Raw genomic sequence first — 26,385 nt, 5'->3', positions numbered from 1 at the left:
GTGATGCAAAGAGCTTTGGTGCCTATGTATAATGTGTAGTGCTATTTGGGTGGTTTACATTACACTAGTGTAGTACATACACAGTACAGTAAAGTCCCCTGTTAATGCAACCCCCCCCTTTTACTAAAACCCCCCCTTTTACCAAAGATTTTGACTACCTACATTCCCTCTAGTAGTGAAGACTGCTAACTGCTATTTGCAATGTTGACGCTGGGGATTTGTATTAATAGGGGTCCTATTTTGGTAAGCCGGAGTAATACCGGCGGTGCGGCAGGTCTAGGTAACCTACCTTTAGGGTGGTCGGCCGTGATCCAACAGCCCCACAGCTTATATTATAGTCTATACACCAGCTCCCCCTTCTGCAAAACCCCTCCTTTTGCAAAGAAATCTAGCTACCGGTATTAATTGCATTAATAGGGGACTTTACTGTATAGTAAAGATCCCTGCTTTTACAACTCCCTCCTTTTGCGAAATTCCCCCTTTTGCAAAAGATTTTCGACTGCTTATATTCCCTCTAGTGGTAATTCCTGCAACTTGCAATTTATAACGCTAATAGTTCGGATTTGTAAAAGTAGGGGTCGAATTTAGTAGGGCAGGCACTCTTATACCCGTATACTAGGGTCTAATAGCTCTAAGGGATCCACTTTCTAATACTTCTAACTATTATTGAATAGTTAGAAGACTCTTACCTAGTCTATACTCTTGTCCTCCCTTTTGTAAACCTCCCTCTTTTGTAAAAAATCTGGGCTGCCGGCATTAGTTGTAAAAGCAGGGGTTCTTACTGTAAGTGGTGGGCATATCCCCCACAAATGCAAAACGACCGTATGATGCTAGGGAACTGCCCTGCTCGAATTGGTTGTATCAACAGGGGGTTGACTGTATTATGGAGAGTCCAGGCAATTCCATGAGATACAATCTTTCCCAGGAGTCCAAGACGGGATCAGGCCCTTGCGATCCTGGCCAAGGTTCCTAGAAAGCCTTAGCAAAGTCTAGCAGTGCAACACGAGGATTCCAACATGTTCTGGATCATCGAATGTTGACTTCTTCGAACGCCGACATGTAGCAGACTGATGAACGGCATATAAAGCGCTATGTGATTGGTCAAAGCCTTCCTGGCTGAACGACGTCTGTGGTTGTGAATTGGCTACCTACTCTTTGATGCCCGTTCAGGCAAACGTCAATGCAGACGGTGCATTCCGTGCCAGGTCCTCTGCAGATTGGGATGAACCAAAGAACGACTGCCAGTTTGCTCTGATACCACTCGAACCCACAATCCCACAACGCCCGAGACCCTACTTTGCCTTCACCTCCACCGCGAGTCCACCAGGGCCCAACCGGGCTGAGGATATCAGCGATTGAGAGACAACATGAAGCAACGGCGAGAAGATCTGCGACGGCTGCAATCGACAGCAATAGCGTGATGGTGTACTATGTACTTACATACGCAGAATGCACTCCGACCGTGCCGGGCCGTCCGAAGAGGCGTTCGGAAACGGATCGCAACGGAATCAGGAAAAGGGTGAAAGTGACATGCAAAGGCCTGTCTGGCCTCGTGACGATCCCCCCACCGCTTTCCTAGCGCCGTGCCACAAACAAGCCCTGGATTTTTCCCTCCACAGAGACTGCCTACGGTTCGTTCTTTTCTTCCATTTCACCTCACCTTTTCTCCGTCGGGAGCTAATCCGCGTTCATCCATCGCCTCCCGCTCTTGCCCTCTTCCCATTTACGCCTCCGACTCAGCGAACCGGATCCTTGGTACTTGCCTACTTCCTTTGTCAGGTCAGGTACAACCTACTTGCCGGATTCCACACCCCAAGACATTTCCCCAGAAATCCGTCCCGCCTATCGATCCATCTGTTCCACATCCACGACTATCACCCCCTCATTCTCCCGTCTCGCCATCCCACCCTCCACCTCCTTATGAGCTTGCTAGTGAGGGGGTCCGTATATTATCTCATTGTGGCCGACGGCATTGGTACCTGAAGTCTTTATCAGAGCAGCCGAGCCCGCTTTGCCTCTACCTTCATCCTCTACACTAGCATCATTGCCACCACCCGAATCAACCAACCTCCTACATCCGCTACAGTTTGATACAACTAGTGATACACGTCGATAGCCCCAACGACCACGACCGTCACCAAAAAGGGATTGTTTTCACGGAGCAGCTATACAATCTCAACAACAACCACGACGATAACCATTATCGAGAGAGAACTCTAGTACCGATCAGCTATCCATTACCATCATGATCGAGGTTCTCTACAGCACCCCACCCCTCTTGCCGGGTTCTGCGTTGCCGTTCACCAGAGAGGATCACATGAGGAAGGAAATGAGCCTTATGCGGTCAGGAAAGCGAGTACCACGCCGGTCTCAAACTTTCCAGGAATATCACATCCCGCAGCCCCCTCTCTTTACCCTCCACACTATTCAACAGCTTCCCGAAGAAGATGTTGTCAAGCAGCCGGTCGTACCTGTGAAGGAGAGGAGCCAGCCCAAGCCGACAGAAGAAAAGGTGACGGTACGACGCAGGCCTGCGCTGGGCCCTCCTCGCCGGTCTTACTCTGTCACGGATCGTTTGCCGTTGCCCGTGCCATCGGCAGGCAAGCTGTTGCTCGATCTGCCACCAGAGCTACACATGGCCATCTTCGACTTTCTTGACCCCATCGATAGCACTTGTCTCGGGCTGACCAACAAGCACTTCTACGCCATTCACCACCGAATGCATGGGACCGTTCCGCTCAGGACGCGGCGCGAGGGTCCAAACGAGCTGGAGTGGGCGTGGCATCTTGCAGGCACTGTCAGGAGATCGACCCCATCCTCTCCAGTGGAAGAGAAGAGCGAGGAAGAGAGCAAGAAGTCTCTGTCACTGTCGCAGCTCCGGATCCGTGGCCAAGCATACTGCAGAAAATGCGGCGTCACGCGATGCCAGCTGCATAAGCACATCCAGGAATGGATGGGCGACAATATGGAGTACTGCTCCATTACGGAGAAGTTTGGGCCGATTGCGCCCGAGGGTGCCAAGTCATATTGCTATATGAGCAAGCCTGGCGACAAGACACGGTGTGGGCGACATTTTGTGCGGAGGTCGAAGGTGGTATTGCAGTAAACATTGGTCTGGATTTTTCGGCATGGTGCGGTTTTCTCTTTTGGATACACACATCAAGAGGCGATGATCACCTGTCGAGTTTGGGATCTTTGAAGCGGCATCAATCTCGACTGGCTACGAAAGGATTCTCGTCGCGAAGGAATGGGATTATTACAGGTACATAACTAGAGAGAGCGGCATTGGGGGACGCAAAAACCTCGCAATGTGAGGGAGAATTACAAACTCCTATGACAAATGCCTCGACAAATGCCTTGGGAACACATCAATGAAGTAAACATTATCTGAACCTTTCAACGCCGTGCCGAGTGTTCCTACTATTGAAGCGTCACTGCCTGACCTTACAAATTAATGGAGCACTTCCCCAAACCGATTTTGGATGCTGCCGACAACCTCGCCATCGCCAATGAATCGTCGACTGAAGCGAACGAGCGACAAAATCTTTAGCATGTGCCACTTTGGTGATGCCGAGAGTGTTTGTGGTAGTCTTATCTTCCGATGCAAGCTACAACGTTCGAAGATACGTACCGCAGACCAAAGTAACGATCGAGGTTACCCACCCATGGCGTGTGGTCTGGCCCTTGCTTTGGCAACTGGCAATGACGTGATTTTCCTTTTGCGAATGCCTGCAGCTCAACAAAAATTTCCCTTCAGCTGCCACTGCCGCCGCTCGCTTGTTCCCATGTTCCGTTAGGAGCGGTCACACCTGCACCCAATTGCACTAACGGCCTGGACAACCACTCCGGTTTCCGGCACACCCTGGCACGGTCCACTGTTTGCAGACAGCGCGAGTCTTCTAGCGATTTCTAACAGTGCCCCTAGGCCAGTCACGCTCCCGCCCCGGCTTCAATTGCTTCCCTCTTGTAAGTGTCATGTTTTTCTACCTCTACCATGCTCGTCCTGGCTTGGACAAAGAACCTCCCGCTCGCAAGATTTGGCGCATTGCTCTCTACACTACATTTTAGTTGAAGGAAACTAGACCGGCCGGGGACTTGACCTTTTGGTGGAATCTCAAGCAGCAAAGAAAAAACCTCAGATCACCGCAGCAATAGCGTCGCAATTGAGGGGACGCTGGCGCCAAAACATGCAGATGACCCTTTTCTTTTCTTCAGGCATGCCCTCTGAAAATGGAACGAGAAGTCCTCGACGACCGGGGAAAGATGATGGATGCTGCTCGTCAGGTCGTCAAAGTCGACCGTCTGACTAGCGGCAGAGCTACTAGAGTAGCCACCTAGTTTTAGGATCAGTGACTGGTACACGACCAGCGATTCGAACCGCGAAAGCGACTTCTACTACACTAGCTACATCCCTTAGCGTCAAAGTCGCCTACGCCAAACTAGTTAGCAGGTTTATCTGCATATAAGTATAGCATAGATGCATACACACCATATACTGTCTCGATACAAGAATCCGGTACGAATCAATGATCGCGACTAGTGCCCGCCCGCTAGTCAGACTGTCGGTCATGTTGACCTGCCCGACGAGTCTGTTGTTTGCCGTCTCTGGTGTGTGTGTGTGTGTGTGTGTGTGTGTGTGTGTGTGTGTGTGTGTGTGTGTGGTAGCAGGCAAAGGGGCCCTCTGACGTCTTCTCTATGTCTTTTTTGTTAGCCGCATGTGAAAGAGAGTAATTCATTTTCCAAACCTGACCGATCAGCCTCCGGAACTGCCATTGGACTCGACAGCTGAAAGAGTACTTGTTACAGTCAACTGTACAACAACCGCATTATCGTGCCAATCGACCCTCTGTCAATACAGGTTTGCCGGGGTCTTCCATCAGTTCGGAATCGCAAAGAAGAGAAAAACAGGGAACAGAGAAAGAGAGGTCACTCAGAAACACAACAACAGTTGTCTTTGGACCTGGTGATATATGTTAAAAGTGGCCCGAAGTGCTCGTACCTGGTCGATACCTGCCAACCTGTCAGTCCCGTCACCTGCAAGTCTGATACCTACCCGGCGCCGTTGAATCCCAAACTGCGCGATAACTTCATTCGCTCCTCATCTCAGTCACAGATCCTCAGACGACGCTGCTACTGCACCAAGCATCTTGATCTGAGCGCTTCTTGCCTGCAGACGGCATAGAGATACAGCGAAGGAACAAAGTGTTGCTGGGACTGCAACTACCCAGAGGTAGCAACTGCGTTGGAAAGGGTACAATAGCACGGGGCCCACAATTAGCACTGCAGTACCTCTACTGGACCTCTACCCGACATTGCTCAATTGCTCCATTCAAGTTGCATACTCCATAACCTCTTAGCCCGACCTCTAGTATCGGCTGGCCCAACTCATCGACTCTTTCCCCCACCCTTCTTTCCTTCTCTTCCTACGCCCCATCCACTCGCCATGTCACCTTCTCTGAACTCGTCAACGCCTCAGGCTTCTGGGAAACGCAAGCGTAGCTCTGCTGCCGCGGACAGCATCGCAAATTCCAACGTCAACACCACACATCTTGACCCCGTCGACGCCGCCATCATGAACCAGGACCAGATCATCCAGACCGAGTCCCGCGACGCCTCGGCTGAAGAGGGCGACACCACCGCTCCCGAGTCTTCACGCACTGCCGCTGGCCACAGAAAGACCGACTCGGCCACTAGCAGCCATCCGCCTAGCAAGCGCCAGCGTCCCAACAACGACCAGCTCTCAGAAGGCCCCGCCACCACTGATGCGATAGAGCAGGCCCAGGCTATCGATCCCGGCGAGCCTAGTGATACCACCGAAGCCAGTGATCACATCGCCGAAAGAGTCACCCGCAAGAGCAGCCGCAAGGCCACGGTCGGCCAGAACAATGGCAGTGAAGACGGAGAGACGGGTGGTTACCCAATAATATCCAAGGGCCCGGCCATGGCACCACCGCCCATTGGAAAGCTTACCCATCCCGTGGGATACAAGACGAACCCTCCTCCCGTGGGTAGGCCAGTCAGAGTATATGCGGATGGTGTCTTCGATCTGTTCCACCTCGGGTACGTTCCTCTTCTTCCCTAGTGGTGGGCAATTTGTCATTTGAAGACAGGGGAAAGGCCAATGCCCCCGGAGCTGGGTAATTGACGCAGATTTGGCATCCAATGTGGCAGAAGATAACGAAAGAGGCCCCTTGTAGCTCTTGCAACGGCATTTGCTAACCACGAGGACAACAGACACATGCGCCAGCTTGAGCAAGCAAAGAAGGCCTTCCCCGAAGTCTACCTCCTTGTGGGCGTGACGGGCGACGAGGATACACACAAGCGCAAGGGTTTGACCGTTTTGTCAGGCAAGGAGCGTGCCGAGACCGTCCGGCATTGCAAGTGGGTGGATGAAGTTATCGAGGACTGCCCCTGGATTGTCACACCCGAGTTCCTCGAGGAACACAAAATTGACTATGTGGCCCACGACGACATCCCCTACGGCGCTGATGAGGGCGACGATATCTATGCGCCTATCAAGGCGGCTGGCAAGTTCCTGGTCACGCAACGGACAGAGGGTGTGAGCACCACTGGCATCATCACCAAGTGAGTTATCCCTCACCTATCGTTCCACGCATTGCATACCAGTTTCTGTACTGACAGCTATTTCTTTCACTGCAGGATCGTCCGCGATTATGAAAAGTATATTGCTCGTCAATTCAAGCGCGGCGCGTCGCGTCAAGAGCTCAACGTCAGCTGGCTAAAGAAGAACGAGCTTGACCTGAAGAGGCACATCCAGGATCTGCGTGACAATATCCGCAGCAACTGGGCTACGACCGGACAGGAGCTCAGCAAGGAGCTGCGCCAGTTTTGGCCGTCTAGTCGACCCCAAAGCCCAAGCCCTTCGGGATTCCCCCGACTGCCTCCGCAGCTGTTGGCTATGGCGCAGAACGGCGGTAGCAGCGCCGATGTGTCGAATGCTACCAGTCCCAGTCCCCTTGGTCCAGCTTCAGGATCGGCGCAAGCAGGTCCCTCTAACTTGGCGCCCAAGAGCCCGACACAGGCAGCTGCGCAGGCAGCAGGAAACGTGAACGATTTCATTACGGGTTATACTCTTGGGCTGGTTGGGGGTGTACGATCTTGGGTAAGTGTTCTACCATCTTTTTTTTTCTTTTCTTTCACTGAGCGCTGTTTGTTGAGTGCTTTGACTGACTCTGCCCCCTTTAGATGAGCAGGACTCGCGGGCCGAGCCAGGAAGACGGTAGCCGGGCACCCAGCGATGATGACTCGGAAGAGGGTGACAAAAAGAAAAGTAGCGAAAAGCGGAGGTCCAATGTCCCGGCTGGCTCCGGTGCGGCTTCGGCCTCGGCCTCTACCAGCCGTGCTCAGAGGCGTGTCTGAACAAAACGAGAAAATGCTCAAGATTGGGTTATACGGGTGTCTCTTTGAATATGATTATGGGATGGGAAGGATCGAAAAGCTGAACAGAACTTAAATGAACTGGGGTTGGGATGGAGGGCACAGGGCCGGTTACGGGTGTAATATAATGGATGCCTTTTGTTCCTTTTTTTTTCCCTCCTTGCTTCCCAGCATAGTGCTCTTGAGTTTACTTCGACAGTGGAGTGCAACTGTACTCTTCTTGTTTGAGTATCGCTATCCCGGTATTTCTGAATTAACTCAAAATAGCGGGTTGACGTCTTTGAAAATGTACATGTAAGTAACACATTATTCACTACCGGTATCTTTACATGCGTACCACATTCAAGTCCTTTTTTCTGCTTCACTTCTCTCTTCACCTCTCTTTTTGCCAATGATCGTCTTATACATTATGAGAGGTATCATGGCGCATGGCTCCTAAGCTGTAAGGGAGAAAGGTTGTCCCTACAAGGTAACTGCAGAACATTTTCAGTGTGAAACCCCTCCCGCCTTAGCTAACAAAACACACAAAAAAGGTGCTGATTACCTGAACGCCTGGTAAGTACTGAATCCTCTCCGTTTGTCTCCATTGCTCCTTTAGTTACTCTTCCACATATTTTCAACAGCCCACGCGATTACACACGTATTTGTCTATCTTCTCAGTCCATATTGAGCACTGTTCAAGCCTATTGTGTTTCTCTTAAATGACAAGAAGAGATAGATGAGCCAGTCGACTTCAACAACAGAAATCTTCCGACACGGGAGATGCCACATTTCGAGTTGTCCAAGGGCCAGCCAGGTACCATCGTTTAACTTCAAGCACCCAAGCGGCACAGTTTCTGAAAGCCTCCGCTCTCCATTGCCCAACTGACCATTGTGCGTAAGCATGTGCTTTTGCTGCTTCCTTAAACGTTCCATTAGAACCAACAGTCATCATTTAACATGAACTCCAGTCACATTGCAAGCTACTAACTGTCACTACCCTCCCGCGAGTACATCTCACTACGTGTCCAGCGAATGGTCCGACCTGCCATCAACGCCCTACCCGACCGATACTGCACGAAATATCACATACAGATTCTATTCACTTTCACACGAGTCAGACTATAGTCAGGTCATTTCTTATTCGTTCAGCTAAGCGCGGCCGCCAGTGCGGGTGGTGGCGCCGGCGGGTTAGCACCCGACTCGACCCTCGCCATCACTAACTTGTGGTGAGATTATTCCATGCACGTAATGGCCTGTCAGATTGGGGGGTGGTACAGGAACACGTGAGAATTATTTGGTGTGAGCGAAGGTGGGTGCTCTTGTGGCCTATACGTACAGCTACAGCAATCCTCCCATCCATTAATCAGTGTCCAAGAATCTATATGTACACCATCTTCCCTGTTTGGAGAGGTGTTATTGCTTGGTCCTGGGCATGTGTGTAATACGTCGCATTCATCGTTCTGTGATGCTTGTGGCACAAAAAGTTTACTTTGTGGTTCTCCAGAGGGCGAAGACAATGTTGATAAATTGGTGAATTAGCTTTGTTGTTACCATATGACCACTATTTGTATGTAGGCTTTTTGAAGTCCTCCGTTGTTACCTGTTTCATTTCTTTGGAAATCGACTTTTACAATGGCGACCCCTGGGTATTAAGAACTTTAGATCTTTATTCTTAATTCCTGGATACCTCTAGAGTAACAAACACCTTTTCCACATGCAAAATGTCTGGAGCATACTACCCGAATCGCTCAATTAGACGACTCGGACATTCGGGCGATGGGATGAAATGACATTCTCATCATTTGCTATAAAATTCTACCCGACCACTCGCCCATCTTCCCTTGCCACGTGGATGTGTGCCATCTATGTATCCCACTCCTCGAGAGAAGCGAGCGGCTCAAGCTTGCGTTTCAAGGTGCCAGCTCAAGAGTTTTGGAAGAATAACATCCAAGTCATGATTCGAGTCTACCAGCCAGTGCTCCACGAGCAAGGGAAATCAATCAAGATACGCTTAGTTACCGGCCTGGCGATTTCCATCTGAATCCTGATTCTGATGCCTATCACGATCGCACATATGCATTTCGAACCTGCGTAGCTAGGTAGGTAGGCATGTGGCACGTTCGCCCAGTGTTGACGGCTATACATTCATTTCTATGGTTGACTAAATCTGGAAGGGGCCACCTATCGTATAGCCATGGTCAATCTCCCGGTTACCCTTCGCAAAGTAAATCTCAAGCTCAACATAGGTATAGGGCAGAGCGAACCGCAAATTAAATAACCTCTATTCCTTCCACTGAATCAGTTTGCGCAGAGTCAGCCTCGCCAACATTCCGCACACCGCATCAATCATCCCAAAAATCCCGTTAGTCCTCCAAGGTAAGTACTTCAGAGCCAATGCCCACAATCCACCGCCGCTTTTTGAGCAGCGTGGAACGGCATAGACAAGTTGTGCGTGGCCTTCTCTTACTAGTAGATACTGTTGCGCCTTGACTTCCAGCTCAGCAGAGACTATGAAAACGAAAAATACATTTGCAATAAAATAAGTTCCATTTCTAGTAGCAAAACACCACTCTTGTCCCGATGGAGATCCTGCCACCTCGGCCTGGATTGGTCGCTTGTCAAGGGCAAGCGGGGCGGCACAGATGGTAGTTCTGATTTCGTCCGATCATTTCCCCATACAGATAGTAGTCTTTGCCTAACTTATTCTCCATGTGCTATGTTTCTTTAGTGAATTTGTCTTATGTGTTGTAAAAAGGGCCAACGCAATGTTGTTCGCGCGGCGAAGAGCTTTGGGACAATGGCGGACTATATTGTCGTGTTCAATTGGATATGATCAAGGTATGTAACGTCCATGTAAGGTCAGGAACGAAAACTGAAAAGAAGTGTAGATCAAAAACTAGAGTGGTTGGTCTATAGGTCGAAAATCTGCCCAGTTCTACACCTCAACGGAAGAGGTTCGGTTATACCCGACTCGCAGCACAAAATGGGTACTCACTTTAGAGCTAGTTGGATTGTTATGATGCTCGAAGTGTAACGAAAATGGTAGGCTCATTAATTTCTGGATGCTACAGATAGAGACTCGTTGTACCCTTACTGTAATTCCAACGATGTGGTTCTGTGCCGAGCTTCGGTTCGAAATGATAAAGTATAATTTGCCATTCCTTCACCTGCCGAGCGTCAAACTATTGAGCCAAGAATGAAACGGCACTCGACATGGAACCTTCTGTCATTTATGGCTAGGGACTGAAAGTTGAATGCATCCTCGAGGCAAAAGGAAAGGTCCCAACGTCTGATGTTGTTAATCATTTTGTATGCGATGGAAGTTTGTGCGTCAAGACAAGGCCACCTCTACTTGAAGGTACCTCTTTGTACACACGGTGCGAAACAACATATGGGCAGCACCAAAAGGACTTTGGTAAGGCTGTGGCTGTAATAGTTTGTATCACACAAGAACCACGCGCTGTACTACAACATCTACCAGGAAAACAGGGATATACTGCTTCTAGGTGTACAAGAATAGTATGGATTTGAACCTGGCTTAGTAGGCTTACTGTCCAGGTGAGTAAAAGCCTTTCGGACCTTTTCATTTTGTAATGAGTATGTATACCCATGTTGAAATAGAACTGGTTCGCCTGGGCTAGCATCCAGCAAGAAACGCTTGAATAAGACGATCTGGGCGATTATGGATCGGTACAGTATCCGAGGGTGAGGAAGCCTGGGGTTGCTCAAAGTAAATATAGGAGGGGTTTTGGCTGGCACATCTGGCCAGAGTACGAGACGGAGATATAGCCGTGTAGCTGTGTTTTCCAAACTGGTTGAGAATTTTTCCGATAACCCCACCTCCCGGCGGTCCGGTTGATTCTATAATGTGACGATGTTATACCAACCGAGATCTGTAACAAACTGAACTTGTGCTTCGGCCAAACATATTCCATGTCACTAACGTTCATGATCTTTCGCAGAACTAATAGTAAGAGCCGTCTCTAGCTCCGCAGGGCACCAGTTTTCCAATTTTTGGCAGCCATAACCGTGAGGAGCTAAGATTACATACGCCTGAACACGTTGTCTTTTCGGGTCGTCCCGTGATAAACGACGCCGCAAAGGGGAGCATTCAGGGACGGCACCTTGGAGCTGAGAGGTGCTCATCGTGTGATTGGACCAGAACAGAATTATGCCACGAGCTGTAAAGGCCAAATGGACAAAACATTCAACCGAACTGTAGAAGGTAGGATATGGCTCCCTTAATGACGAGTAAGTGCCGAAAGGGATGTACAAGATAGGAAACAACTGATGACAGCTAGCACCCTTGGTCCGGGGATAATTCCTCTTGAATATTACGTATTCTAGGCAAAACCAGCGCGAGCCAAATGCTTCAAAATGCTGGCGTTCCGTCAGGTCATCGTAAGGTAAGGTAGTGAGGGTTCTCATAGCCTTGAACACGGGGCCTGGGACCTTCAAAAAGTTAACCAATGTTCGTATTTCAGTGAGGAATCTGGATCTCTGATTGCCCCTGGTTTGGTGCATGCATTGGGTACTTGATGCAGCGAATTGCAGAATTTTTCTGGAATCCAACCGAATACGAAAAGTGCAGCTGTAAGACTGCACCTTACAGCCCCCGAACACAACCTAAAGCGGTACGTACCTGTAAGGCAATGAGACTGGCGTAGCAGCACTGTAGAGCAGTTATGGACGTCGATACCGAGTCACTGACGATGGCAAAGCGGGAACAAGATACAATGGACGCGGCACATACATAGTACCTACCTACCGGCTAGGCCCTTAGCGTGCCTGATTCCGTGTAATCTGTGGCTCGTCCCCCATGGCTGGTGAACAGGATCGAGGGCACCATTGGATGTGGTGACATAGATGACTGGCTTGCTCTCACTTTGGACGTAACATTCTCATCCCACGCAACGGTTCAAGTTGGTCTCTTGCTGACTGCAGTTGACATGGATTGACTGACCTTGTTGGTCTTGTACTTTGTTTGATGCTGTGCGACTTGAAAGGCCTTTGCGATCTGGGGTAAGAGGTATGTATGAACGGGGAGGGGCAATGAATCCGCTCTACGATTCACAGGAGGACATGATTCGAATCACTGTCCGCATAATGTTGGGATGGAAAGAATGAGGAGGAGAATTGTTAGAATCATACTTAATCGGAAGAAACTGGAAGGAATTTACCTGTAACAGACTGTGGAAGTGAAGGCGCGATGGATGGTATGTAGTCGACGGTGGGGTAGCTTCCATGAGGGGGGAAGGGGTGGGGTTGTGTTGGAGAAGTTGGAGATGCCAAGCCGGATGCTAAAAATAAAAGCACCATAAGCGCCGGCCAAGACCGGCGTATGTACACTATGTACCAATGGAAGAGGGAACTAACAAACCACTTATGCAAAGCATCTGATAGTGTTCTGCAGTTGCTCTAGGTACAAAACACTACCAGTCGGCACCAACTCGTGGTGTATGGTATTGCACTGTACGAATTGAGTGATGGGACGTCGCGTGCTTCCATCTTTCCAATCTTGGAATACACCTGATCTCTAGACTAGAGGTATCTTCCACCACTTTTGATCGACTCCAACCGTTCAAAAAACTTGTTAACCTCACCGCAACACCTCGATTTGTCCATCTCCAATGCAACACAAAGCGCAGCACTGCCGAACTGCTTCATCATCCATGCACCTCGCTCGTCCCAAAAGACAAATTCGGAAACCTCCTCCAATCGAGGCAGCTCAATCCTGTCTTGCTTGGATGATGCCCCGCGTTTGACGGGATCACCGGGCATGGCCATCATGAAGGCACCTAGGTAGATGGATGATCTATCGAAACCTTGCCTTCATTCCTCACAACATTGATTTGCAGTAGCATCTAAGCATGATCTCCAGCATCGAGCATGCATCGCGGGCCCGCATCAAGTTCCGGTCCCTGCTAGCCTGACTGGCTGCCTGATGGGCCTGTGGCTTGCACCGTCTTTCAACACCATCACACTGCCACCTGCCCAAGACCACAAAGCATGGCGATATGGCTGACCCAGTTTGCATCGACACAAAATCCTGGTCAGTATCCATGGCAGATATCATGATGTATGCATATCGCAACCGCCGCCACGCATTGTTTGTACCTTACACACCTCCACTGCACACAAACTTCAGACCGCAATGCCGGCACATCGGGACCATCATTACATCCCAGGTCCTTTGCGGGTCACTTTGTGTAGCTGGCGTGCCTGCGCCTGATCACCAAACTCACCGCGGATATTAGGCGCGCCGGCCGACGACCCAGAACTTACTGCCTGTTCGGCACCTCTCATTTGAGGCCCATGAAAGCGAATGAAAAACTGTGGTCTACGCGCGCTGGACAGCTCGTCACAACTCGCTCTCTGCTTCATCTGCCGAAGAGCATCACCGAGAGAAACATGATGCGATATCATGGGTGCATTGCCCTCGGCAGCTGCTAGTGAATGTTGCCCGAGGCCGCAGTCCATTCTTCAGCTGTCAACACCCTACACGGGCGCCCCCTTCATTATCCTCCACCAGCACAGCTGAAGCTCAGCCGTTATCAGATGGATCTTGACTATATACGCTCGCTTGTTTGCCTTGCATGCGAGGCTAATGGAGCTGATGGCCTGTAGTGGAAAGGCTGATTAACCTTGCTCCCACTCTGTACGCCTACCCGGCCTGGGTTTCAGGTCTTGCTCATGCAGCCAATTCGATTTTGTTTCAGAGGACTGTCCCCGTGTTTGGCCCCCGCTTCTCCATTGACTGTCGGCCCGCAGGCCTCAGCTTCAGCCGTTCAAGTGTCCGGCAGTTTCCGGGTCAGAAGCCCGAAGCCTCCTTCGTTGAGCCTCATGGGCCCTAGCAAGGGCTTGATGATGTGTCTTGGAGACATGCCCAAGGTTTCATATGCCTGCTGCCGTTCACATGGCCAAATGCAACAAGGTACCACGTCTATTCATCTCGACCAGATCTCATGATAAATGGATGCTGCAACCGACTAAGAGGCGAGCACGTAGTGTATACTCGTCACGTCAACGGCACCTTTCACCATCTATCATCTACTTTGAAGTTCTGCACTTGAGCAGTTGAGCTTGGCTCCCGAGCCGTGACCCAAGCAAACCTGCATAGAGAATTCCTCGAAATAGGATTTCTGACCTGGCGCTGTGCAGTGGGAACGGCCACGCCAATGAAAATCGACGATGGCGTTCCCCCCTTGTCCGCGTCCACCACCCACTATGTCATTCTTCATCAGCGGAATGCGACGATATCTAGTCGCGTCTAGACGAAAGAACACAGGTTCGAAAACAAAATGTTGAATCCAGAACCCGAGCACAGCCAGTCAAGGCAATAACATGCACTGCAGCATGTTCCATTGGTCAAACCTTGGCCTGTTCGAGATATTCGACGTTGGATGGAAGAAAAGTAGAATTATCCCAACCTTGTAGTTGCCCCTGGCCCACAGCGGACCGAGCCTCTTGCACCTCGTACATTTACACGGCTATGTACTACTAGGTGTGGACACTGTACTCCACTGCTGTATGTACACCTCTACCGGTACTCACTACCTACCTTAGTGTAATCTGTTAGCGCGGTATCGCCACTTAGTGTACAATTTCACCGCGCTAACAAAGCAGTGTAAATGCCTGCACAGGTGTACACTACACATAACGCGGTACCATATCCTCGACGACTCAAGAGCCGACAGATGCGGGACAAGCGCCGCCTAACGAGCATGTTTGACAAGTTGTGTGGAAGGCCGACTTGGCTCCATCACGACACCTAGTTCGACTCCTTTCTCAAAGTCCGCGTCCGGTGTATCCTTGAACATGTCCGAATCCACATCTTGTCATAGCGGTACATAGCGCAGATTATGGGTCGAAAAGCGCCACAAGTCGACCGTCACACAACGCATCGAGTTGTCCCCATTTTAGATGCTTGTGTCACGATTTGGCCGGGCTTGCAGGTAGGAAGAGCTGCGCCTCCAGCTCTCCTTGTCAGAGTACCTCTAGCGGGCAGGGGACGTCCCCAGTGACCAAGGCGAAGAGAAAGCTACTACCTCTACCAACTGGCTCAAGTGAAGATACTGTGTATGGTACACGGTAGGACTGTCCAACCTTCACACGTGAACGCCCACTGTCATGGGAACGAACATGCAAGCTACCTATGTATGTGACGGCCGCACGATGACATCGGGTTTGCAAAGCTGATGCGTCGCAGCAGACACCACCTGCGCGCTTGTCTGATCGCGACTATCACTTTGACTTGGTGGGCTTCAAACCACTTGATTGGTGCCGCCATGGCGTCTAACGCATGTGTGCTTGCCATCGCGGCAAACATCATGTTGTTGGGTTTAGCAGCCCATGACTTTTAGGAGGTATCTTGAGATATTTTCTGGAAAGTAGGTACCTAGTGTACAGTCAGTAGTGTAGTCCTCCCGTCCCCCAAACTTTTCCGTCTAGGTACGTACCTGCGTACCCGATATCTCCCCTGTCTGTCCTATGGACCCTTACCACCCCTGCCCCTTCCTTGCACACATTCACATCCCCAGCTGACAGGGACTGACCCCTGGTCGCAGTAACAGCCTCTCTCAAACGGGTGCGCACCCAGCCTCTGCAAGGTAGGCTTAAGACGGTACATACCAATGGATGATTTTCCCTTGCATCCCATCATTTTCGTTGCTACCACACACACTCTCTCTAGCCTTCACGTATGTCTCTTACTCACGCAGCGCTCTGTTGCTACTCTGCCGCAGCACGCAACGACAAGTCTACCTTAGCGACACAGTACGGTGCAAAGGCCATCTCGATATGGCAGTGCCTCCAGCGCGCCGCGAGCCCGTACCTACCTAGTACGCAACCTTTCGACATGTCTCCACTCGGATCGCCCAACGACGCGGCCTTTCTCTACTACTCGGAGGAAGGCTGAGGGCTTGTCTCCTGCCTTTGCTCACATACTACCCATCAACTGAAGTCTCGTCTTCGCGCGTGCTGCAGCCGCGCTTGTACGTACTACGTACTGCCCTGCCAGATCTGGCTTGACGTTTCCTCTTTGACTGCTACCTCTGCTCTTGCGGATATTCAAACCGGGCTGTGTATTACTAACTTGGTGTCTGACTTCCAAATTTGAGATTGCCGCCCACAATGGCTAGCCTCAAGTTCATAATGGATGTCAACGAGGACCATACCGAGTCTCACCACATCAATAAAAAGGACGTCGCCTCGGACCATCCAGTCAACATGGGCCATCCCCATAGACCACCTCTCCATACTCAACTACCATCACTACCACCGACAACGTTACCACCTATCACGCTCCCGAGATATGACAGTAACCCCGGACCATCTATCCAACCTCGAGATATCAGCCTAGCTGTTTCCTCTTCTCAGACCAAGAGCCAGGGCATTAGCTGGGGATCCAAAGGCGTCAACCCTCTTGCATCTTCGATTCCACTAGCTGTTCATATCAGGTCCACGATGCGCCGTCGTAGCACAGCGAGCAATGACTCGGCGGATCATACTACGGGGTATGGGTCTGCGTCAACATCATCAACGGGCGGCAACTACCCCCAGTCGCACACGCCATTGAGGCCAATGCGTTCACAGTCCCATACTTCCGAGCTTCCCATGAGGCTCACGCCCATCACGGGCCGAGTGAGCAGAGCAAAGAAAGGCATACCGGTGCATGTTTGCGACATCTGCAGGCCATCAAAGGCAAGAAGACTTCACATGTCCTGTGAGTACTGCTATTTCTGCTAACACTATCGAACAGACCTTTACGAGGGCAGAGCATCTGAGACGTCATCAACTTGGTCATGGGCCCCCAGAGTACTCTTGCCCATATCCCAATTGTGACAAGGCGTTCCATCGGTCGGACCTGCTGGTGCGACATCAGCAGAGACAGTAAGTACCGATGTGGAACTGGTGCGCAGCCAAATTTGTACTAATCATGATGTTGCTCGCAGTGAGCAAGAAGGCGATAAAGTGCTTCAAACTGTACCAGGTGACCACAAGCATGACAATCCTGGTCCACCCTCTCCACCGATCGGATTTGTACCGTCACGGTCGGGCCTAAGGCCATCTGGCGGGCTATCACCAGGCTCTTCCGATCCTTGTGGAAGAGTACTACGCCATGATACAGTATCAGGAATGCAGCCAGAGCCAGATTGTGCCGAAGCCCAAGATCCGTATCACTACCCCCCTGGGCCTCAATACAACCCGGTTGTATCGTCCCCGGACATCAATTGGCCGCCCCAACCGCCTAGGATACTGCCGCTAGAATCGAGAATGGAAACACCCATTCCGGACGTACCTATGTCAGACTCCTGGCGTCATTCTCCTTCGACGACGACCACCTCAAGCTATTCAACAACTCCAGTATCTGGTACGGAGATATGGACAGGTCCAGTGATGACTCCCTTTCCGAACCTTCCCCAATTATACCCATCGAGTTCCGACACTGGAGATCAAATCCAACAGGAAAATATGTTCACCCGTCGCTTAGCAAACTCACCGTCTTACAATTCCGGCTCACGGCCGCGGCCCTACAATCATCTTATCGTGCCTCCTAGAGCAGGTGGAGCGACCTCCCCGCAAGGCTCTTACCACCAGCACCAGCGTGGTAGCTCGTTTTCGTCTGTTCGTAGTTCAACCCCGCCTCTGAACACGCCTTCTCACACACAAACTTTAGTGTTGCCTGCCACTGCTCTTCAACCTCAGTTGGACACCCGGATCCAGAAAGAGGCGCTGTTGGACTGCTCGTATGGTATGCCGGGTGCTCCATTCCCTTTGGAGGACATCGGCATGTTTGACGCTATGAGAGCTGGGCTTGAGGGTAGTGCCGATCCCAGCTACAGCAGCGACGATGTTGGTTATGAAAACGGAAACTTGGTTACACTGGGTTTGCCGATAAGTAATGGGTGCGAGTTCACCGGGGCCACTCTTCCTAAATCACTAATGAATCCTCTCCACGGCGCTCTTCCGCGGTATCTTGCGGTATACTGGGAGAAAGTTCACCCCCTGCTCCCAATAGTCCATCGAGCTTCCTTCGAAAACGCGCCTGAAGAGGTGCTGCGGTATGCCATGGCTGCGATGGCGACCCAGCTTCTCGATGACGAAGAAGATCGTGTCAAGGGCAGCCGATTGCATGATTTGGCTTGGAGGGAGGTAAAGAAAGTGAGTCGGCCACTCTCAGTCCCTTCAAGGAGGACCAAGCATGGTCTTTGCAGCATAAAGTTTTGTTCACTGACGGTTGGGGTCAATATAGACACTACAGTGGAATATCCAAGTCATGCAGGCCATTTTTCTATGCGAATACTTCGCCCGGTTACGCGGACAGAATGCCGTTATACGACCCTCGAGGTTGTTTGAGGATCTCTACAAGAGGGTGAGTGCTTCACAGTTCCTTACTGTGTCGTCTTTCTCAACTCCCGAAAGCATTCAAGGATCATGGGCCATTGATCCCAGTGCCTGGTCCCCTGGTTCGTTATCTGTTACTTCGGACTGCTCTTCTATTTCCATGGCAGCCACCTCAAACACGATGTCATCCATTGCACTGCGACACCTCAGTGCTTTGGATCCTGCCCACATCGGCAATTTTCCATCGTCTTATTCATCTTCAACCTCCTCTCCTCTCGGCATTGTTTCTCCGTCTTTCACTTCTTATAATGATAATCTCAATAACTTCTCTTCTCCTCTCACGCCTGCCCAGCCGTCTCGGCGGAGAAGGTTTGGGTCGTCTCATTTTACATCAAATCATCACTCTTTGGGCTTTTCTCTTCCTTCTCAGCCACAGCTTGAGGTCAGCGAACAGACGTACTTACAGGGTGCTTTCAACCCACAGGTTTTGTATCATCACCCAACTATGATCGACTATACTGCCTCCCCTTCGGATCAACAATCATCGATTCACGCCTCCTGGAAGAACTGGGTTGATGCAGAGGCACATCGCCGTCTCCTGGCAGCATGCTTTTTCCTCGATGGACACGTCGCTATCTATCAGCAGCAGCCGCAACTAGGCCAGTCCTCAGTGGCCTCAAAACTGACACACCCACCTATCCCTCTTATGGGCTCGAGCTTGAGGCTTTGGGAGGCTTCTTCAGCAGCTCCCTGGGCGAAGATCCTTGCGGAAGACCCTTCGGCTGGCATCCCAGTTTTTGCGCCCTCGCCAGGAACCATTACCCCCGATTTCGTTTCAAGGCAGATCAGCATCGATCGCATGATCATTCTTGTAGCTGAATATCTGCGAATCCCATGCAGGCAGGGCTTGACCGCACCATCTGCCTCGGCCCGAAAGTCCTCAATGAGCGAAGTCGATCCCCAATTGCATAACATGAATAGCCAGTTCAGTCCTCTTCAGCAGGAATCACCTTGCTTTCGGCCCGACTTCTTGCAACCCCCAGATTCAAGAACTCGCGGTTCGCTTGACGTAGAGACACGTCTTGGAAGCCTTTTCCCCGGTTGTCCTATCGCCAGTACCTACCTCGCATTGCATCATACCCCGCTTCGTGATCTTCTTGCTGTCAGCGGCGAATCATGGTTGTTCACCAAGAAAGTCTTGTCAGCCGCAGCATTTGGCATTCACCAAAGGTGCCTGAAAGCCTGGGCAGAGAATTATCACTATCATCAAGGCGGGGATGCGAATGTACCTACTGATATGGCCAATCTTAGTGTGGTCAAGGCAACCAAGTATGCCGCCCGCTCTATTGTACAGTTCCTGAGTCCCGTTTCTCCTGGGGTCTCCCGGTATGCACCAGTCAAGGGTGCGGCAACAGAAGACCGATCGTCATTCTGGGGAAAGGACATATCCGATTACTGGGCTCTGTACGTCTGTGCCTTGATATTCTGGGCTTTCGGCCACAGAGCCCGGTCGATCCCTACGATTAGCTCTACGATCGCTGCTGCTACAGACGTTCAACAGCAGCAGCAGCAGCAGCAGCAGCATCATTCGACCAAGCGTCAGCGAACGGGCGATATTAGGGCTAGTTTTACCTCGAGGCACGGAAGCTCGGCGGCAGCCGACCAGCGCGCTATGAGTTGGCTGCGCATGCTGGGTGCGGACAACGTCACAGAGGAAGATATCATCCGGGCACGGAGCCGTCCTGAGTCGATGAGCGTTGTCTCCCTGGTGCGTCGTCGACTGGAAGTTGACTGCATTGGGGGCAAGAACATGCTTTATGTGGAAGCTGTCGCGGTCCTCAGGAGGCTAGAGGAGGACGGGGAGAGAAATGATAAACCTTGGTTCTAATCTTAATGATTCGTATTTAAAAGAAAAAAAGTATGTTCTCAGCATATACACGTATTCAAGAAGATCGAGATGAAAAATGTCTGGGGTAATTGGGGAGGGTTGGTGTGATGTGGTGAGTTGGAGCTAACAATGGGTCATGTTCTTGGGAACGGTGGTAGGTGCTGAGTTTGGTCGTGCTTGTTTCTTTTCTCTAAGGGTATGGTACAGTACAATCTCTCATTTCTGGACGGAAAAGGCAGGGAGGAGGGGAAGAGATTCTTTCATTTGCGACGGGCGGTAAAGCTGTTTGGCGTGGCGATATACTATACGACTTTATACGACTTTCACGGGGCACGACACGCGACCTTGTTATACTTTTCTGGATGACCTACCTACTACACACACCTTTTACGACGTCATGCACTTTCATCTCTTTACAGCATGTTTGAGTATGGCGACTTTTTCTTCGTTTGCTCTTCACAGTCATGCATGCAATTCTCCGTTTGCTGTTCCCAATTATTCAGTTTCTTCATCCGCTGGTCATTGCTATGGCCGCACGCTCAGCGACAACTTGACGTCACATTTGCATCGTCAATCGCTTTTCCTTCTCTTCTTCGACAAAAACAACAAAGCCAAAGGATCTCAGCACTATCATCACTTGTTTCTTGGACGGATAAATGACCGAAGATGGATGCTCCCAGACAAACACGTAATGGCTGTAGAAATGTTGATAGACCTTTTCTATATCATACCTATTGTATTGTTATTAGTCCAAGATAAAGATAATGTTCTCCCTTTGGTACTATCTCTCGGATCCACCTTCGCTATACTTCTACTTACACGGACCATGATATTTATTCTTCTCTTCAATATATTGTCATGTTTTCTTAAAGCCTTCACCTTGTTGTGTGGTCTTCGCTGTACCTATTTCTGCCTCGTGCACAACTCGTTTCGTTTCCCTTTTCTCATCGAGAGCACTAACCCCGCATGGAACAGAGTCATGGGCATCGAGTAGAAAAGCAAAGAAACTGATTATTGAAAATTATAAAGAACTTAACAAGAGCGATCAAGAGGCAGAAAGATACATATGCGGATGGTGCACAACGAATGAGACAGAGATGAGAGAGACTGAGAATGTCCTGGTATTTCCGAACGGACAAGAAGGGCCTTCAGGATATACCGCTCAAAGAGAGGTCGCAAAAAGGCATTAAGGCCGAGTATTGATCAGCACAGGATGGCGCAATGCGGTGAATTCAACGTGGCCCCTTGTTTCATGTATGGAACCTAACAAAAACAAAACATGATATCATATACGCACGACGATGCCCCCATCTTTTTTGGCTCGCCCCTTTCTTCTTTTTGAATCCGTACACCGTGGCGCCGCCATTCCGTATGTGTTGTTAAAAGACAAGAATAGAGACTACCGGCGTACACATACTCCAAAACCGGTTCTACCGCACCCTTGAGTTGATCGTGAATGCATTATATACCCAAACCGCAACACCAAACTCATGTACCCAGGCAAAGGACGAATATATCTAGAGCGAAACCGACAAGAAATGGCTGCAAGGCGAAACAACCAGCTTTCAACTAAACTCAAATCTTCTAGAACAGACCCTGGATCTCACCAGTCTCGGTATCCACGTCCACATTAAAGTAACCAGGAGCCGTAGGCAGACCAGGAATAGTCTGGATATCGGCAGCCAAAGCGTAGAGATACCCGGCGCCAGCGGCCATACGGACATCTCTGATGGGGACGGTGAAGCCGGTGGGGGCACCCTTAAGCTCGGGGTCGTGGCTGAGTGAGTATTGGGTCTTGGCGATGCAGATGGGCAGGTTGCCGAATCCCTGGCGAGTATAGGTATCGACCTTCTTCTGGGCGAGCTCGCTGAACTCGACGCTGGCGGCACCGTACATCTCACGAGCGATCTTCTCGATACGCTCCTGGACGGTGTTGCCCTCAACCTCATATAGAAGCTTCTGAGTCTCAGGGGTAGACTTCTCGCTAGCAGAAATGACGGCCTGAGCGAGGTCAACAGCACCCTTACCACCCTCGGCCCAATGGTTGGCGAGCACGGCGTCCTCGGCACCGGCCCTGATGGCCTCCTCGCGAACAACGTCAATCTCGGCCTGGGTATCAGTCGAGAACTTGTTGATGGCAACGACGACAGGGACACCATACGAACGGGCGTTCTGAATGTGCTTGGCGAGGTTGACGCAACCAGCGCGCAGGATCTCAACATTCTCCTCCTTGTACACAGGGTTGAGCGGCGCACCGGGCGAGATCGGGGGACCACCACCATGAACTTTGAGGGCACGGATAGTAGCGACAACAACAACAACGTCAGGCATGAGGCCGGAGGTGCGGCACTTGATGTTGAAGAAACGCTCGCCACCCATGGTGAAGTCGAAACCGGCTTCAGTAACGACAAAACCAGACTTGGTAGCGTAATCCTCATCGGGCTCCGTACCGGCAAGCTTGAGGGCCATCTTGTCGGCCAGGATCGAGCTGTTACCAATACTAATGTTGGCGAAAGGACCGGCGTGAACGAAGACTGGAGTGCCCTCCAAGGTCTGCATGAGGTTTGGCTTGATGGCATCCCTCATCAAGACAGTCAGGGCACCGCCAACACCAAGGTCGTCAGCAGTGACAGGGTCGCCGCTCTTGGAGCTGGCAACAACCATTCTGCCGAGACGCTCACGCATGTCAGCAAGACTAGTGCTGAGGGCCAGAATAGCCATGCATTCACTGGCAACAGAAATGTCGAAGCCAGTATCACGCTTGTGGCCCTTCTCGGTGGGAGCATTGCCGATAACGATACCGCGCAGATGACGGTCGTTTACATCCAGAACACGTCTCCAGGTAATGGTCTCGGGGTCAATATCGAGACGAGCAAAGCGGCTAATCTCCTCCTCGGTGAGATCATCGGGGTTCGTCTTCTCAATGCCAAGCTTCTTCAAGCGGCGGAACATGATGGGAGGGAACTCCCTCTTTCCGTTTTTGGCAGGGACTAGACGTTTGTAAAGAGGACCGTCCTTCTGGGTGTTCTCATGGAACATGCGGGTATCGATAGCGGCAGCGAGAAGGTTGTTGGCGGCGGTGATGGCATGGATATCACCAGTCAAGTGAAGGTTGAACTCATCCATGGGGATGACCTGGCTGTAACCACCACCAGCAGCACCACCCTTGATGCCGAAAGTAGGACCCTGGCTGGGCTGGCGGACGTTGGCGAAAGTCAAACGACCAACGTGAGCACCAAGAGCCTGAGCCAGGCCCATAGTGGTGGTGGACTTACCCTCGCCGAGAGGAGTGGGGGTAATACCAGTAACAACGACATAGCGACCGTTACGGCGGTGCTCAAGGCGCTTAAGGATGCTGAGGTCAACCTTGGCCTTGTAAGCACCATAGGGCTCGAGCTCGGAGGGCGCAAGACCGATCTCGGTGGCAATTTGGGTGATGGGCTTGGGAACCTGAGCCCTGGAAATATCGATATCGGAAGGAACGGGCTCCGCCAGCTTTAGGGGGAGAGGAATGGATCCCCTCTTCTTCTGGTTCTCGAAGTAGGAACTAGTGGCGTCAACAACGTTTTGCAAAAGCATAGCAACCGTCATGGGACCGACACCGCCGGGAACAGGAGTTATGGCGGAAGCGACCTGGGAGGCCGACTCGAACTCGACGTCACCAACCAGGCGGACGCCAGACTTCTTTGTATCGTCGGGAACGTAGTTGGTACCGACATCAATGACAACGGCACCCTTCTTGAGCCACTCGCCCTTGACAAAGTTAGGCTGGCCGATGGCAGCAACAACAACGTCGGCCTCCTTGAGGTACTGCTGGAGATCGGCGGTCTTGGAATGGCAGACGGTGACGGTAGCGTCGGCGTTCTTGAGGAGGTAGCTGACAGGGCTGCCCACGATATCGCTACGACCGAGGACAACCGCGTTCTTTCCCTTGAGCTCAACACCAGCCTCGGCAAGAAGGGCCATGACACCCTTGGGGGTGCAAGGGATGAAATAAGGGTGGCCGCCGCGCTTGGCAAGCTCGCCGATGTTGAGGGTGCCGAAACCGTCGACATCCTTCTCGTCGGCAACGGCCGATGTGACAGCATACTCGGAAATGTGCTTAGGGAGGGGCAACTGGACGAGCATGCCATGAACGGTCGAGTCGTTGTTGAGCTGCACCACCTTGGCAACAAGCTCGGCCTCGGTGGCATTCTCGTCGAACTTGATCAGCTCAGCCTCGATACCGCACTGTAATTGATATCACATGTCAGTCCGAGTCCTGCCTGCCAGTCGTCTGATGTAGGACAGGATATCCCCGAGCTTGTGCGTACCTCCTCAGCAGCCTTCAACTTCATGCGCACATAGGTAGCTGCATGGCAGACAGACGGTCAGTCAGCAAGGGACAATGCGTGGCACAGAAATGTTGCTGTGATGGCGGGGTAGATAAAGTCTCAACGTACAGGAATCGGATCGATCACCAACTGCAGTCAACTGGTTAGCCACTGGGTTTCATCTGCAAAAGCACGCAGCACACACACAAGCGCACCTTGGATGATCTTGAGGCAGGGGCGGAAGCGCGGGTTGGTCTTCTTGGTCTCCTCGATGGTAGCGCGGAGACCGTCGCGGATGCGCTTGGCCAGCGCGGTGCCGTCGATCTTGGAGGCCATTGCTGCTTCAGGCTCCCTTGTTGCGGCTCTGGGAGAAGCTAAACTGGAATATGTCCTGATGGAGCTGCGCGGATGGCCAAAAGCAGCAGCGTATCGAGAGACAGGACCCTGAATGTGAGAAAAGCGGGAGGAGGAAGATGGTGCAAAGGGTAAAGTGTCAGGCAGAGGCAGAGTTGAAGATGAGGGGGAGAGCAGCGCATTAGCTCCAAAATCGCTAGCAGCTGCTGCCCTGGCGATAGCAGCGGCGCATGACGGTGACACCAGAAACGACCCCGTAAGCCCCGTCACTGGAGATAGGCGCCAATAACGGGATTTCTTAGGGCGGCTGCAGGTGGATCGCGGGGCGGCGGAGAAGTCAGTAGTACCAGCTTCAGAGGCGACGAAAGCCGAGGTAGAGCTCCGAGAGTCGGATTCCGTGCCCCACGACAATGTCCATCTTTTGAGCATGTCTTGTCCCGTATGCTCAACTTGAATGCGCCGCCATGTGCTCAACGACCCGTGTGCGGACAGGGATGTGAGACATCTTCCGGCTCGACGCGACTTCCTTGACGTGGAAGACACCCTCTGGATGAAGCTGGAGATGGCCATGCCTACACGACGCAGACTGGTACTGTAGAGCTAGAAGAAGGGTGCAGTGGTCTTTCTGCGTGCGTGCTGTAACAACATCACCCTGAACAGCAGCGGACGCAGGCTCGGGGTAAGGGATATTCAGAAGCTCAAGGCTTCCGCCCGGCCAAGCTCTGTCGACGCCCCCGGGCACCTCCACGACGGGGTGGGGCCGGGACCCAGGGGTTTTCTGCGCCGCACAGAGGAGTCACAATGGGTTCCCGCCTAGACGACGGGGGATCGATGTCGAGGATCCAATGATCGCCGGCTTGCTGGCGGGAATAGAGGGTTCGTGATTTGTGATTTTTTTTTTTTTGTTTCTTTCTTTTTTTCTCTTTCCCTTCTCGAGGAGTCACCGAAGGTGAGTGTCAAGACGTGCCGCAAATGATCAGTGTAAATGTGACAACAAAACGTGAAGCCAACCAAATAACCTAAATAGAATAGATCCCAAACCCAAGCTCAATAATGTACGTATTCACCACGCATTCTTGCAAGAATCCTACCATGTCTCGCTAG

General features: G+C 51.4%; 5 protein-coding genes across 5 annotated transcripts; 4 read left to right on the top strand and 1 right to left on the bottom strand.

The window, feature by feature from the left end:
- The first annotated feature begins 2,114 nt into the window (after positions 1-2,114).
- On the top strand, positions 2,115-3,294 carry B0T23DRAFT_139777 (uncharacterized protein). The gene has a single exon (XM_062832333.1). The coding sequence runs from the start codon at positions 2,246-2,248 to the stop codon at positions 3,104-3,106; it is 861 nt and encodes a 286-aa protein (XP_062692806.1). The 5' UTR covers positions 2,115-2,245; the 3' UTR covers positions 3,107-3,294.
- Positions 3,295-5,210: 1,916 nt separating this feature from the next.
- B0T23DRAFT_139785 (uncharacterized protein) lies at positions 5,211-7,713 on the top strand. The gene is made up of 4 exons (XM_062832334.1): positions 5,211-6,060; positions 6,235-6,585; positions 6,661-7,123; positions 7,207-7,713. The coding sequence occupies exons 1-4, from the start codon at positions 5,444-5,446 to the stop codon at positions 7,378-7,380; spliced, it is 1,605 nt and encodes a 534-aa protein (XP_062692805.1). The 5' UTR covers positions 5,211-5,443; the 3' UTR covers positions 7,381-7,713.
- An 8,799-nt stretch (positions 7,714-16,512) lies between these two features.
- On the top strand, positions 16,513-20,614 carry B0T23DRAFT_404426 (uncharacterized protein; the record flags this gene model as incomplete). The annotated part of the gene is made up of 6 exons (XM_062838901.1): positions 16,513-17,104; positions 17,445-17,597; positions 17,655-17,770; positions 18,106-18,543; positions 18,635-18,754; positions 19,157-20,614. 6 exons carry the CDS (start codon positions 16,513-16,515, stop codon positions 20,612-20,614), a joined length of 2,877 nt encoding a protein of 958 aa, XP_062692804.1.
- A 198-nt stretch (positions 20,615-20,812) lies between these two features.
- B0T23DRAFT_139710 (uncharacterized protein) lies at positions 20,813-21,903 on the top strand. The gene has a single exon (XM_062832331.1). It carries the CDS (start codon positions 21,012-21,014, stop codon positions 21,606-21,608), a length of 597 nt encoding a protein of 198 aa, XP_062692803.1. The 5' UTR covers positions 20,813-21,011; the 3' UTR covers positions 21,609-21,903.
- Positions 21,904-26,170, bottom strand: B0T23DRAFT_139709 (formate--tetrahydrofolate ligase-domain-containing protein). Its single transcript, XM_062832330.1, has 4 exons — positions 25,143-26,170; positions 25,057-25,077; positions 24,928-24,965; positions 21,904-24,844 (listed from the first exon to the last, which is right to left on the bottom strand). The coding sequence occupies exons 1-4, from the start codon at positions 25,849-25,851 to the stop codon at positions 22,199-22,201; spliced, it is 3,414 nt and encodes a 1,137-aa protein (XP_062692802.1). The 5' UTR covers positions 25,852-26,170; the 3' UTR covers positions 21,904-22,198.
- Between the last annotated feature and the right edge of the window lie 215 nt (positions 26,171-26,385).

This window comes from Neurospora hispaniola (assembly GCF_033458365.1).
Source record: "Neurospora hispaniola strain FGSC 10403 chromosome Unknown B0T23scaffold_4, whole genome shotgun sequence".
NCBI lineage: Eukaryota > Fungi > Ascomycota > Sordariomycetes > Sordariales > Sordariaceae > Neurospora > Neurospora hispaniola.
Note: the sequence above shows the minus strand (reverse complement) of the source record. Positions and strands in the feature narration are given on the sequence as shown.